The 16,638-nt window shown below is 40.5% G+C and overlaps 1 protein-coding gene across 1 annotated transcript in view; it reads right to left on the bottom strand.

Annotated features, from left to right (window-relative positions):
- Positions 1-16,638, bottom strand: part of Cog2 (conserved oligomeric Golgi complex subunit 2) — a 43,544-nt gene that overhangs the window by 12,326 nt on the left and 14,580 nt on the right. The window contains exons 6-8 of the mRNA XM_067157604.2: positions 16,327-16,466; positions 14,881-15,045; positions 8,463-8,529 (exon numbers count right to left, since the gene is read on the bottom strand). Of these exons, the coding sequence (XP_067013705.2) occupies positions 8,463-8,529; positions 14,881-15,045; positions 16,327-16,466 (372 nt within the window). The remainder of the gene's footprint in view (positions 1-8,462; positions 8,530-14,880; positions 15,046-16,326; positions 16,467-16,638) is intronic.

Here is a 16,638-nt window from a genome sequence, read left to right as displayed (position 1 = left end):
TTTTTTATGTGATCAAGTCGTGTCTTTTGGAGGGCAGTTCTAAGAAATTTCATTTCACAGGCTTGAATACTACTACAATCCTTTGATGTTAGTGTGCAGGTTTACAGAGAATATGTAAGAATGGGAATGAAATATAACTTGTACAGGGTCATTTTTCTTCTTGGTGGGACCTTCTCATCCCATAGTAGGTGTCTAATGATACTGCAAAAGTTAGAGTCTTTGGTTACTCTGTTTGTTATTTCTATCTCAGCTCTATTATTACTAGCCATAATGCTTCATAAATATCTGAATTGGTGTACTACTTCAACATGGTGGTCCTATATTTTTATGTTGCATGTTGTATCTACGAGGTGCTACTCAAAATATCACAGAATTTACTCATTAAAACATTTAACACCAAATATCCACCACTTCCTCCAAAGTAAGCAGGCTTGAAAATGGCAATTCCAACTATTTTTGGAAGCACTAATGGAAGTCTTCTGGCTTGTGATTCTACTTGGATCTCATCAATGGAGTTAAAATGCTGCCCTTTCACATGGAGTTTCATTTTAGGGAAGTGCTAGAAGACACAGAGGGGTAGGTCGAGCGGGGGTGTGTCCCCGTTGTTTCACATGTCAGGCCATTAACTTCCCTCAGGTGTCTCACTGTGTCTTTGTAAAAAACTTCCGTGATCATTTCAAGAGCTGTGCATGGTAACAGCTGATCTGAATGTTCGTCCTCTTCCACAGATTCCTCGTCTTCTTTGAAAAACTTCAAAATCACTTGCTTAGCTTGAAAAGCGTTGTCACCAAAAGTCTCCTTCGGCATTTAATGGTTTTCAGCCAAGTTTTATTGAGCCTGAAGCAAAATTTGATCCAGGTTCTTTGCTTCTTAATATCAGCCATTTCAAAATTTGCAGAAACACAAGAATGCGGTATTAGAAAAGCATCAACATTCGGAAACACATGTACTTACGAGGATGCCAGTTAGCAGACTAATAGTTGAAATATGCACCAAGAGTCACCTAGCATCAGAACTTGATACCCCTACATGTTCACATATGATATTCATATTCTCAGAAATTCTGGGCAGAACCCTGTACAAGGCAGATGGCAGTCACCTCTTAGTCCTCAGCTGTTTGCACTGCTCATGGATTCAAAGACAGCTGTTATACAGAATAGAGCTTCCAGGACAGTGGTGTATGTAGATGATAAGGTGCTGAGTGCTAAATAACACAGTGAACTAGAAGCCAACCTGGAAAGATGGAGACAAGAACTAAAGTGCAGAGGTATGAAAATTAGTGAGACCAAAATAGAATATACGATGATGATGATGCCTGTTGTTTAAAGGGGCCTAACATCTAGGTCATCAGCCCTTAATGGTACGAAATTAGACGTCAAGTAATGACAATATAAAAGTCCAAAATTATCCACTGACCGGAATTCAAAACGTGATGACTAAGAATGAACGGGTGAATATGAATTTAAAACAATCAGTGGATCCGACCCGCAATGCCCCACATTCCCAGAAACTATTGTAAAACAATAGTATTACTGAGCAACGGACTGCTCCTAAAGCACAATCCTGAATTGATAATGCTTGTTGTCTCAAGGGGCCCAAAATCCAGGTCATCAGCCCTTCATAATGGTACTTATCGCTAGTAAAGCAGAATCATGATATTTGTAATGTTGCAGTACTAATCAAAAGTAGCGTAGACTCTCAGTATTCCACACATTATGGTACTACTCACAGGTAATGTAACAGGACCATATAATGCAGACCTATTGTGTTTCTCACACTGCGGCGCCACTTACAGGCAACGCAAACCTATGGTATTCCTCACATAGGTGTACTAACCAGAGGGACTCGTAGTATCCCGTGGTGTTCCTCGCACAGTGGTACTAATCATAGGCAATGACCAGACCCACGGTGTTTCTCACATAATGGTACTAATTACAAGTAGTCTCATGCTTTTAATTCGATCATTCCTTGGTCACCCTTTTTAGTTGCCTCTTAACACAGGCAGGGTATACTGTGGGTGTATTCTTCGGCTGCATTCCCCACCCACAGGGGGTTGTGTGTTTGGTCTGCGAGAGCTATTTTATTTCGCTGAAGTTCGGCAGCAAGCTGGTTAGGACCCCCCTATCCACCACTGGGACGTACCACGTGGGAGTATCACCTCTCCCCCTGCTACGCCAGCGTAGTAGGTTCGTGGTAGAATATACAACTTGTAGAGGAAACGCAGAACAGGTACACCTTCAAGAAAAATCTCTACCAACAGCGAATAACTTCGAGAAATTAGGATCAGTTGGTGAGACCCATCACACATAGAAGAGAAGGTGGTCAACAACAAGAAGCAATAATAATAATTATGTTATTGGCTAACTAATTTTACGGTTTTCGGAAACACAGAGGTGCCGGAATTTAGTACTACAGGGGTTCTTTTACGTGCCAGTAAATCTAACGACATGAGGCTGATATATCTGAGCACCTTTAAATACCACTGGACTGAGCCAAGATCGAACTTGCCAAGTTGGGGTCAGAAGACCAGCGCCTCAACCGTCTGAGTCACTCAGCCTGGCGCAATAGGGATCAACCAGCAGGAAACTGTCAGAGTTTGAGAGACCTAGTGTGGAACTGACAAGTACCAAGACAATGCAAAAAAGTGATCAAGACCTATTTTGTTGCCGTCTTGACATACTGAGCATAAACATGGGTTATAATTACCATAGAGGAAAGCAAAATACAGGGAATTGAAATGAAGTATCTCGGAATAATAATAATAATAATAATAATAATAATAATAATAATAATAATAATAATAATAATAATAATAATGTTATTGTGTTTTTACATCCCACTAACTACTTTTGACGGATTTTGGAGACGCCGAAGTGCCGGAATTTTGTCCCGCCAGAGTTCTTTTACGTGCCATTAAATCTACCGGCACGAGGCTGACGTATCTGAGGACCTTCAAATTCCACCAGACTGAGCCAGGATCGAACCTGCCAAGTTGGGGTCAGAAGGTCAACGTCTCAACCGTCTGAGTCACTCAGCTACAAAAAACAAGGAAAGATCATTTAAGGAGCACAGAGATATAAGAAAGACTGGGAATAGAGAAACAACAGGACAGAATATAAAGAATCAGGCTGAAATGTTATGGCCATGTCAAAAGGCTGGACTGGAAGAAACAAGAATTTCAGGAACACTGCTTGAATAGATGACGAGTGGAAGGAAACTATAAAGTACGCCACGATGATGATCGATGCAGAAAGTGAAGGAAGGAAGGAGTGGAGAGAAGAGTTGTTGATGAACCGAGAGTATTCAGGGAGAAGTGGTAAAAAGACAGGCAAAAATGGAGGTCACTGATCCATTATCCTATGTGACAGGGAGTTAGTAAAGGCGGCAGCAGAATAAAAAGAGTAAGTCTATCTGGAACAGATGGCGAAGTGTACAAAAGCATCACGTGCCTCTTGCAAACTTATGGGCTAGGAACAGTGTCAGTGACTAAAGCACCGGGAAATAAACTAGAGGTTAAGATGGTGTCAAGGAGAGGCAAAATACCACAGCGAATGGTGCTTCTAACTGACATGTCAGCACAGAAATGCACAAGTCTTGCTTAAGATGGCATGATCATGTAATGAGCACAAATTATAATTACATGGGAAAGAGACTAACAAACATAATGTTACTGGGGAAAGGAAAGAAAGGTTGACCAAGAATGAGATGCAGTGATGCTATCGTAGACCTGAAAAAGCTTGATCTGGAGGAAGATTAAGTGTATGACAGGATAAAGTGGAGGAGAAGATTCTGCATCAGTGAAGAAGATGAAGATTTAGAAACTGTTTTTGAATTTTGTTCTTTTATATGTCACTGTATGCTCCCTCTTCCCGACCTCATTATCATCATCTTGAAGAGTTTCCACGTTTCGGCTGGGTACACTGTTGATTCTGGAGTGAAGTTTTACAAGTGCAAGCCCTTGCTGATGACAAACCTTCATAGGATCTAAGTGGCTTCCCTTATCAGTGACCTTAAACTAGGATACAGACTCTACCTGATGGGTTTCAGAGGCATTTCCTCCTCTGGGGAACCATCACCCTCCCAAGAGGACTCCTCCGCCTGAAGCTGTTGACTCTCTCAGTGTCAAATTATTTCTCACTGCCCAACACTAGGCGTTGAGTCACTGGCTGTATTGTCAACTCCATTACCATAACAGTTGCTTGGGGACACATACAGTAACCTCTTTACAAGTCTTGCTGAAATGCCTCCAACAATGACAACCTGAGGAAGGACTTCACTGCTAGCAATTACCTCACCCAATTGTTGCCATGAACTCTGTCCCGAGGTTCCCATTACAACCTAACACAGTAACCCTTCGAAACATACATCATTCTGGTCTACACAACATCAATCGGGAATTTACGGTAGTGCGAAGTCCCATCATCACCACCACCTGTTGCTGGTAAAACAATATAGAGAATACCACTGGGGTATAGTGCGCATTGGTATCACCTAAATATCACTATAAAATTTGTCAAAAATGGAACATAATAATTGCTTTTACACATATCAAGTGAAAAATCCCTGGCAAATTAAGAAATATATGTTTTTTGGAGAATATTAATACGTACTTTATTACTTTGCAAGTACATTTGGTGTTGCGCTCACAGTGACACACGTATGTCTTTTGTCTTACACTTTGAACAATTTCGTGTGTGATATCTGTGTTCACTGAAGTTCTTTGCTTTCGTTTCATTCTTCACTTGTCAATGACATTTCATGAATTGTATCGCGATATGCAATATTTATTAGGCGACAAAATGATATGGCCAATGTACATAAGAAAAATTCAGTGGACTAGTGATTTATCGTTCGAACAGAAATAAAAATATTTATTGGTCCAGGGATCATGCTATTTTTCTTTTGACCTCCATTTTGCTGTTTGTACTGGCCAAAGATAATGAGAATCTACAGACATAGCACTCCCATTCCACGGCGCTAGCCCTGGACCTGAATAAAGTAACAAATGACGGCACCAGCAGCGAATGGACAAAGATAATGAGAATCCACAGACATAGCCCTCACATTCCACGGTGCTAGCCCTGGACCCGAAGAAAGTAACAAAAGACGGCACCAGCAGCATAGTACGACATAAACCAGTCCTGTCTACAAGCCTTAAGTATGTTTTCATATTTCTCAAATAACGACGGTATTTCTTAATTTGCCAGGGATTTTTCACTTGATATGTGTAAAAGCAATTATTATGTTCCATTTGTGACAAATTTTATAGTGATATTTGGGTGATACCTTTGCGCATCATACCCTACCACTGTATAAATCTCGCCTATAAGGCCCCTCAACGTAATTCGTCAGAGAACGACGACGATTCCGCTTCAAAGCAGGCACAAGTCTTATTGCAGCTCTGATGACATCGCACAAATTCGTGAATAGTTTGTCCATACGACCTACGCAACGAAAACGCGTCGAATCCAAGCGGTACATCAGTGTTTTGTAGTTAAGAAATGTCCGCCTCTGTAGCGTAGGTCTATTGCAGCTCTGATGACATCGCACAAATAGATGAATAGGCCTAGCTTCGTGTCCAACCCGCACATTGCAAGCATGTATCAGTCATGCTATATGTCTGTGTTTTGTAGTTAATAATGTCCGCCAGCGTTATGGGTAACACAATTAGTTGCTGTATTCAGGGGTCTGACTTCGATTCCCGGTACCGTACTGCCAGAGATTTACGAACAGCAGGAAGGTTGATATGCGGTAAAAGCGGTACATGTAACTCCCCTCCACTGGGGGTGTGTCTAAAAAGAGCTGTACCACCTCGGGATGAGGAAACGAGTTTACTTTAGTTGAGAAATATTTGCAGTTGTTGCTATTTATACAGCAGGCGAGGTCATTAACAAAGTGGTCGTTTAATATCTCGTAAGTCGGGCCAATATAGGTATATATTTGGAGAGAAGTAAGTTTAAAACGAGATAAAAGCTATCCAATTAAAATGATTGTTTTACTCGCCAACGTACCTAACAAATAATAATAATTAATGTAATGTCCCCTCGTACTTTAAATGATTTTCGGAGACGGCAAACAAAACATACTAGGGTATGCATTAATAAAAAGAGACAACAAACGTACAAAATTAAACATTATGATAATAAAACGCATTACCGCCACACCTGTAGATATCCATAAATGAGGTATATTTTCCTGTCATTTATTTTTATTTTTTTCTGTCGAACTTTTGGCACTATCAGGGCAATAATATACCTAACCTAAACAATGTGGTCTGTCTTTTCTCATGGACAGCTGTTTACGCAAATCCTGATGTGATAAATGTAGAGAACAAGCATGAAATATACTTAAAAATAAGGGTCTGTTTTTCAACAGCCGCAGTTATCAAAAGAATGTTTCCAGTTACTATGTATTACATTCGGAACTACAACTCGTAACATATGCTAGTTATCAGCTGATGGTTTGGCATGCCATCTACATCACAGCGTTATTCGGAACGAGTGGCTTCTGCTACATATACACCAGCTGGGAATGTCAGAGACAATCTGGGAATAGATTTACACTGTTTAGACTCTATAGTCGGGAACAAAATTATTTTTAAAAGGTTCAAAAATATGGGACCTCGTATGCTCTTGATTGCAGTGCATGGCTCAAAGAGAATGAAGCACGGCTGACGGGACTGGCGAGAGATAGCAGTGAAGATGACATCACTTAGAATGCCGACACGCTGGTAGCAGGCAGGGAAGTTGGCGGCGCAAGGCGATAATTCAAATGAAAGCAGTGATCAGGTTTACTGTGTGGTAGGCCTATTGCTGAACTGACAGAAACAAATGACTGGCCATCAAGTTCTTTTGTATCAATATTTAATTATATGATAACACGATACGCTTTTTCCTTTCTTCCACGGGATCGAGTATGAAGCAAGATGAATCTTCGTAGTGAGTTTTTACGGCTGTATGCACTTCCTGACGTCAGCCTCACCAGAGGAACTAAAGAGATGTAACGAATGACGTGATACGAGTATCTAATACGTACTTTTATATGTACCGTAGGCCTAAAAGTCGTGTTCACCATTCATTGTCTTTTTATGTTTAGAAATAATGCCTTCCAACGAAAATAGCCAGTATAACTCAAATACATTCTAAGTTTGTTAAATAATAGTACGTATAAAATGTTTACACATACAATTTAAAGCTCTTCATAACCTAGAAATCATGTGTTCGCTGCACAAAATTTTGAGGTTATTGCATATTGGACTCCCCTTTATAGTCCTCTCCGTGTAAGGACGTACCCTAAGGGTGCAACCTTACCCTTTCTCCCCTGTAATATTAAGATATTGATTTATGGTTACTTTTCTTGCTGTTGGGTCTTTTTCAGTGTCAGTAACCATACAGTTTAGGGACCCTACTTGCCGATACGACGTCTTACATTTACCGTTAATCTGGCACGTTGGCAACCTTCAATCACTGCTCTAGCGTGAAGTGCGTGTTGCCACCGCATCACCGTTAAAGTCACTAGTGATACATTTGCGAGAATATTTAAAGCATATTTTCTTTTTCTGTGGGATTGTAAATCTATTTGGCTAATACCAGGTAAGTAGGATTGTGGCATGTTCGGATAATGCATTTAATAACATAGTTTGTGTGAAATGATGAAAGTGCTCAAATACGTCAGTCTCATGTCTAGATCTACCGGTACATGAAATAACTCTTGCGGGACGAAATTTTGGCAGTAGAACTTATAACATTATTATTTTCAAATCCGCAGCGAACTTGAAAGCTGACCTAAATTCCGTTCACGGAGCTTGGCACATTAGTATTCCTATATGTTTCCTGATAAGCTTGAAGATATAACCAGCCTGCAGGCTGAAAATATGCCCAATAATCTCTCTCCTTACTGGTTACCGGTATTGAAGAGAGAAGGAAATATTCGCGCAAAAGAAAGGGAAGACATTGGATGTCTGGAACTTTCGAAAATCACACTGCAAAGACCTATTAAATAAATTGCATCGCTTAACACGCCCCTCTTTTCAAGAATATGGTTATAGTACGCCTACTGTATATCAAATTAAAGACAGATAATTTAAGTGAGAAAGTGTGTTTATTTCCTTAATTCCTAATTGAGGAGATATTCATAATTATCTTGATTTATTTCATCTTATCTTTTATCATTTACTAGGGTAGGGAAACATTCATTATCGGTGTTTACATTGAGGTTAGTTTGTTATGGTTATGTCTGATGATTTTAATATGTAACCAGGCAGGTTGGCAGCAGTGATCAGCCATTACAAAAAACAGAAAAGAAGAGCATCGGGCGGCGATATTTACTTTCTGGGGTATTTCCTTATGTGGCAATTACTATACTATTTTTGGCTGTAAAAGTGGGGGGGAAAAAGGGGTCTAATACGCGAGTAAATACGGTATGTTCTTCAATAAAATAATCTGTAATAATAAGTAACTTACTTCCTGTAAAACTTCTAAGATCCAGGTGTAGAATCGAGCAAGAATCTGTAAATTTAATTTAAGGAACCTGAAACAAAGAAAATGCAACATCCACATTTAATTGTGAGGTAGATAAACATGTTTATTAGCATATCTACATAAAAGGATTCAAAATAAGATGAAAAATAACAAATTAAAGAAAAATATGAAGAATGGGAAATATACAGTGTCCCACTCACAACACAATCTGGTAATTTCTCAATAATGCCAATGCCAATGAAGATATTACAACAAAATTTGAACAATACGTCCTGTGAGAGAGAAATGTTTCCAGCACCTAATTGTTCCAACATGGAGTCGCTGCCAGCTAGTCTGCCTCTCTGTCATTTAACTGAGATGTTTATTGCTTGCAAGTGTTAGTGCAGTGCAGATGCAAGTTTGCAGGATAGTTGGAAAATATACTCTGGAGGAGTGAGTGTTTGTTGCTTGCTGTTGTTGGAAACCCAAGCAGAGTGGCTGCGCATGTTAACGCACTATGGCTAGAGAGACAAGCTCTGCATTTGGCAGACAAGTGGGTTGCCCTGAGAATAGTTTTCTGTGGTTTCCCATTTTCACTTCCAGGAGAATACTGGGAAAGTTCCTATTCATAGAGCACAGCCGATTCTTTCCACCTCTTTATCCAATTTAATTCACTGTCATTAGCATCTCAAATGAGGTTGGCATAAGGAAAGACATCTGGCCATAAAAAACATGCCATATGATTTAATCTCATTTCATCCCTGACCCAATATCAGAAACAGGACTAAGGGCTACTACTACTACTACTACTACAAGAACTACAAAATGAGTCAATGAAGTCAAGTCAACATCAATTTAAGGAAAGTTTGAAGACAAATTTGGAGAAAGTCTACTATTTGGGACTTGTCAAAGAAACCCAAGATAACGACAGCTGACATACCATGGCAAGGACTTCCCATAACATGGTGTGTCGGATTCAAACCTCTCTGTATGCAAACAAAATGAGGTGAGACCTATTCAAATTTTATTGCCAAATCATCTTTGGTATTAGAATTTTTTTTTTGCGAGCTGCTTTACGTTGCACCGACACAGATAGGTCTTATGGTGACGATGGGACAGGGAGGGGCTAGGAGTGGGAAGGAAGCGGCCGTGGCCTTAATTAACGTACAGCCCCAGCATTTACCTGGTGTGAAAATGGGAAACTATGGAAAACCATCTTCAGGGTTGCGACAGTGGGGTTCGAACCCACTATCTCCCGAATACTGTATACTGGCCGCACTTAAGCAACTGTAGCTATTGAGCAGCTATATATACAAGGGGTAGGAAAAAGCCGTTGAATAATAACAAGGAGATAAGGAAAAGTAAAAGCCTCCACTGCTCAGGTGGCAGCGCGCCGGCCTCTCACCGCTGGTTCCGTGGTTCAAATCCCAGTCACTCAATGTGAGATTTGTGCTGGACAAAGTGGAGACGGGACAGGTTTTTCTACAGGTACTCCAGTTTTCCTTGTCATATTACATTCCAGCAACACTCTCCAATATAATTTCATTTCATCTGTCATTCATTAATCACTGTTCCAGGGGAGTGCGACAGGCTTTGTCAGCCGGCGCAATTCCTATCCTCACCACTAGATGGGGGGCTTCATTCATTCCATTCCTGACCCGGTCAAATGACTGGAAACAGGCTGTGGATTTTCATTTCATTTCATAAGGACAAATAACTGGCAAAGATACAATAAAACCTTGTTAAGACGTTTCTGCAGGGGACAAAGAACGTGTTAAACGAGAAAATATACTACTGAATATACGAATAAAACTATCCTACAGGGATATGGAAACACTAGATACAATTTTTTCTGACAGGAGTGCATTTACAAGTTATGAATCTAATTTTTTTGGTCCGTATTGAGCGACAATATATTATTTACTTCAAACTTTTATTTGAAAACTGACCAACTTTTCAATACATCAATACAAAAATATGACGTATTGCCAAATCATCTTTGGTATTAGAATTATTGAGGGAATAATGGAGAATATTTGTATGTCAATACAAAAATATGATGAACTGAAAAGGTGGACATTTTTAAAATAAAAGTTTGAAGTAAATAATGAGTGCATTTTATGTCGTGTATCTGCGGGTACAGTGAAAACTATCTACCATTTCAAAAGATGAGAGGAAAGTATTAAAAGGTGTGAAAAACACGAAAGAACATATATGAAAAACTTTTCTGCTGGGGCTTATAAAATAACAAGTGCACTTGGAAGGTGTGAAAAACACCAAACAACAAATATGAAAACAATAAAAATATCCAACATATCACACTCTTAGATAATGAATTGGAGGTTACACGTGACCATGTGCGAATGGGAGGAATTGGGAACAATGACTATTACCGCCATTTTGAAAAAAACTTTGACCAAGTCGAACGATCAATTCAAAATTTGAAGGTGCGAGTTCAACATTCGCGACCTCTGCAAACTTAAAGATTCAGATGCCAGTCCACTTTCTGAAAGATTTTAATTTTGTCATCATAAGCAAGGAATTTCATGACGTTTTCCATATCCATAACTAGGCTATCACAAGACAAATATGCACCATGCTAGTCACTTTCACACGATTATGTTTCTAATACAACTACAGGCTACCGTATCACGCGACAAAACTTCACTGTACCATTCAACACAAAATAAATTTCAAACTTCTGAATGAAATGCAAAATACAAGCACAAATAGGCTCACATTTCCATAATCACACAACTGAGGTGACGGCTCTTACCCGAGTTGTAGATCATGCTTCTTTCACAAGGGATGGCAAATAACATTTTCAGGGCTACGAAAAATGTGATCGTACGCATAGTAAGCAGTAATAGTGAAAACTCGTCATGCGATAGGTATGTTTATATGTTCCTAATCCAGATATAGGCTACCATATCACATGACAAATATTCATTACACTTCACTATACCACTCAACACAAAATAAATTTCTAACTTCTGAATGGAATCCGAAATACAAGACAAATAGACTCGCTGTGTTCCTCAGCATTCTTGCTGCTAACCGGCAAGCAGAACTGAACATTCTTGAGGATAACGGCTTGCTCCCTGAATGTGCAAGTTATCCAGTGAAATTCAGGAATTTAAGGCCTTTTTCCGTAATCACGCAACTGTGGCAATGGATTTTTCCCAAGTTGGAAATCACGTTTGTTTCACAAGGGATGACAAATAAGACTTTCAGGGCTAGGAAAAATGTGCTTGTACTAAGCAGTAATAAGCGAAAGTTCATGACGCGATAAGCGATGTATTTTTAAACAGATTTAATACGACAAGAATTGGGACTTCTAACTTACGACATGCAAAGTAGAAAAACGTGTTAATGAGGAACGCACTAACAAGGTTTTACTGTATATGTAAATTTCTCTGCTACACAGAAAAGCATACAATCATGGATAAGTTTCTGGGCTTAGAAGATGAGAGAGAGGCAGTGTACAGATTCTTTGGCTGTTCCCCTCTTAGTAGCCTCTTACACCATATGATGTCACTCACAGGGGAGACAAAGAGTTGCAATAAAACAAAACAAATATGTAGCATCGTGAGCTACGTGCAACAATATGGCAGCTGATCCAGCACACAACATTCCCAAGCCATGTCACGAGATATCCCTGGCTACGTCCAATAAAATGGCCACTAATTTAGCGCACAATTTCATGGCCATAAACATTCGCAAGATACCATATTATGAGAGAGATTCTGCTGACTTCTATGATGCTACCATGTGTAAGGGGCTTTGCTGTGACCTAGACGAAACGCCGGTCGGAGACAGTGGAAAATCATTTAAAACACGGTGCCATTTGTACCCACTGCATACAGTATAGAGGACAGAGTTCTGACACACGTGAGGAGGATGATGACGAACAATGGTTGCCCGCTTACCACCGTGTTGGTTTTTTGTCCACGCAAAACTGTCTACGCTTCATTGATGATGCTAATTCCAGATAGACCGCAGCCCAAGAAAACATATCTATGTTGTATCTTTTTAGACAAGGTCTGCATCCTAAATGCCTTAAAAGGAGCCTCCAAGATGTCTTATGTCACAAATGTTTGTGAATCCCACATTTTCATGTCTAGTGGATCTGAAACATCAATATCCATCAAAAAGCGGATGTTGAATTTTGGTACGAATGCAAAACTCTCATAATTCACACTGTCATTCAAAAGTGAAATGGAACTCAGACCATGTAGAAGAATCATGGAAACTCCCACCTGAAAATTATGGCTGTAAAACTACTTTTCCCAGTTGACTCTGGAGAAGATTGATTACTAACCTCCTTTTTACTGTCTGCAATTACTGGATAGTACTTTTCTAACATCTTGTACAGACCAAAGTAGGTTTCTTTTCTCCTTCTGTATATGCTCCTTTGTCCAACAGAGCTCCTGTTTCTTGCCATCAAATAGAGAAAAATTGCCAGGCAGAGTGGCTCAGTCTGTGGTATTTGAAGATGCTCAAATATGTCAGCCTTGTGTCGGTAGATTTACTGGCACGAAAAAGAACTCCTGGAAGACTAAATTCCAGCACCTTGGCATCAATATAGTTGGACCATTATTGGACATTATAAATTTTCCAGCTGCCAACTATAATGGTGTTATAAATTTACTCATTTGGAACAAACATTTTAAGTTCCCTATGGGAATCAACATCTTTATGACCTTGGCATATCCAAAAAAAGGTACGTAGTGGGATGTAAATCCAATAACATTATTATAATAGAGTACAATCAGACCCTATAGCACTACAGCCCTAACAAGTTGTGGCCTACGAAGCGACCGTTGCTAAGCCCTATGAGGTGGTGGTGGCGATTATTGTTTTAAGAGGAAGTACAACTGGGCAACCATCCTCTATATAACACTAATTAGACGGAAAAATGGAAGGGATCTGACACTTCGGAAAATGAAGATATCGGCCAAAGGAAGACAAGGGCCACGAAGGGCATGAAAATGAAAGACTCCCTAGCCCTCGCAAACCTAATAGCGTCGGGGTCGGAAAAGAACAAGATTTGACCAAGGAGGTCGGATAGGATAGATGAAAGTGAGGAGCCTGGCACAAGTAAGTGGAAGCAATGCCAGGACTCAGCTAGGGCCCCGTGGTCGCCAACCCACGCTCCAAAGTTCAGAGCCCCTGGGGCTAAGCCCTATGAAGCAACGTGTGGTCAGCATGATGAATCATCTTGGCTGTTACTCTTGGCTTTCTACACAGAAGCCTCTACCTCACTGTCAGATAGTTTCTCAACTGTTCTCACAGTAGTGGTGATTATTGTTTTGTGAGGAAGTACAATTGGGCAACCATCCTACATATATCAACACTGATTGGAGGGAAAATATGGAAGGGGTCCAATACTTTGAAAACTGAAGGCATCGGCCAAAGACAGACAAGGGCCACAAATGGTGTGAATATTACAGACTCCCTAGACCTCAAATGCTCTGATACATTACAAGTAATGAAAATGAAAATCATTGCTCTGACACAGTTGGGTGGCTGATGACCTTTGATGTTAGGCCCCTTAAAACAACAACAACAACAACAACAAAAACAAGATACAGTCGGGGTTAGAAAAGAACAAAAGTTGACCATGGGAATTCGGATAGGATAGACGAAAGTGAGGAGCCTTACACAAGTAAGTGAAAGCAATGCCAGGACTCAGGTAAGTGCCCCATGGTCGGCAACCCATACTCCCAAGTTAAGATCCCCTGGGTCCCCATTTTGTCGCCGCTTACGACAGGCAGGGGATACTGTGGCTGTTATCCTACTGCCCCCTCCCATAGGGAGAAACTGTTTTCACCTAGGCTGAGTGGATCTTGAACCAGCCCTCAGATCCAGGTAAAAAAAACCCTCACGTTACCAGGAATCAAAGCCTCCTGGTAGGAAGCAGGCTAGCTACTCCTAGATCACAAGGCTGACAAGCAGGCAGCCTGAATAGTATCATATTGATATGCCAGAATACATTACAATTCTTCTTTTTCTGCTGCTTTTCCCACAGCTTGGTGAGGTCACAGTCACAATCGATGTGGTACACAGCCCCAGGGACTCTTAACTTGGGAGGATGGGCTGGCAACCATGAGGCCCTTAGCTGAGCCCTGGCATTGTTTCCACTTACTTGTGCTAGGCTCCTCAATTTCATCTATCATATCTGATCTCTCTTGGTCAACTCTTGTTCTTTTCCAATCCCGATGGTATTAGGTGTCAAGACCTAGAGAGTCTTACACTTTCACGCCCTTCATGACACTTCTCTTTCTTTGGCCCATACCTTCATTTTTCAAGGTGTTGGACTCCTTTCATATTTTCCCTCTTATTAATGTTAACAGAGGGTGGTTGCCCAGTTGTACTTCCAATTAAAACAAGCGATTAGTAACTGATGTTAGAGGATCACCTGTGGGCAAGGTGGTAGATGAAAACACCTTCAGACCAGCAGCGCAGCAAACAATCCCACACGGTGGCAGTGGCCAACAGCTGGAGCTCGGAACTGGTGTCCATCATGGTTGCCGAACTCACATCGCTCAGAACGCTTTCCAGGGATCCAGCTATTTCCTGGAACCTATAGGAACATGAAAGAATATAACGCTAAGAAAAATAGTTCCAACATGAACAAACAAATACATTTCTTTTATAAATCACTACCTGGGGTACGTTATGGAGTAACAGGTTTGGCATACAGGAGTTAACAGCTCCATGCACATTGTGCATTTCAGCAAACCCTTATCATTAATCCACCGGATCTGTTGAGAGAACATGTCTCTCCAATATTTCCTATCTTCCAAATTCCCTCTTCTTTTACCATTTTTTACACATATTGGTCATCTGAGGTGGTAAGGTCACGTAACCAGAGCAGAATTTATTGTGAAGCGAGCACTTAAACTCAGCCCAGATTGACAACATCCTCAAGAAGGAGGAGGAGGAGTTTCATGAAGCTTGCTGTTTATTATGCCTAAACCACCCTTTGCCTAGCTGTCCACTCCAACTCCTGAGTACCACAAAATATACTTCTGTTGGACTCTCTTCATTCTGCAGACTCGCTAAGTCCCAGTATTTCCAGTTTATGGTGTCTGTATCAGTTCTACTTCTTCACAAGGGACTGTCCTTATATTCCATGTTCCAAAATCTCACATTCTGTTTGATACTCCTGTGTGTCCAGATCAGGGATTAGCCCAGTGTGGATGGTTTGTTGGGTTACCTCCCTAGCCTCCATATTTACCTCCCCTGAATACATGGTGGCCCAGATATACTCCCAGGCTCAGGGTAGCCCTCTTAATCACCTCTTGCAATATGCATGGACTACAATTAATGGATATCATATTATTTCATTAGCTGAAGAAGGTTTCACACACTGAAACATGTTCTAATATATGTATTTATATCTTACTAAATACTGAATGATGGAAAAATAAAACATTTCAATTAAAGGAATAATTATTTTATGCATGGACTACACTTAAACTAATACTTTAACCTCGGTCACCACAAAAGAAAACTTGTATTACCAAATAGCAAAATGGGCTCAGTGTCTTGTACGTTGGGTATTCAGCCCGAAGGTTGGTTTGAACCTCAACAGCTCCGCTATCAGCTGTCAGAAACATAAGACTTACATAAGTGCACACACTGACTGATATGTACTAGCACAATTCACACATGCTTGGGCTATATAACTAGCCATCTGCCAGTCAAACAAGTTAGTTCAAAAACACGACAACCCAGTGGGGCAGATCCCGTACCTGTTCCCAATTCGTGACTTCCTACATGCGAATCAAACCCACGTCCTACAAGTACCCAGTTTATGTTTACTGCTCCACCTATGATGTTTTACACAAAATGATCCTACCTGATCTGAAAATAGATGGGCAGGTTCCAATGCTGGAGAAATGCAGTGTACTGAGGGTGTGCATGGAACTTCTTCACTTTGGTCCGAGTGCCACAATATTTCTCCAGCCTGGACAAGAAGTCCATGGTGTCACAGTAACGCTGTAAACAAACATACCTACTTAGGGAAACATTACACCAGCTCAATACATGGGATACAATAAGCTGCCAATAACAGAACTCTGAGAAGAACATATATAAGTTACATTACGTTATTCAGAACTTTTTCCTCTCAGACTGAGGAAGACCCGAGATGGAAATATTACTGTGCATT

This window comes from Anabrus simplex, chromosome 13 (assembly GCF_040414725.1).
Source record: "Anabrus simplex isolate iqAnaSimp1 chromosome 13, ASM4041472v1, whole genome shotgun sequence".
Taxonomy (NCBI): Eukaryota; Metazoa; Arthropoda; class Insecta; order Orthoptera; family Tettigoniidae; genus Anabrus; species Anabrus simplex.
This window is presented reverse-complemented; position numbering and strand designations above follow the sequence as displayed.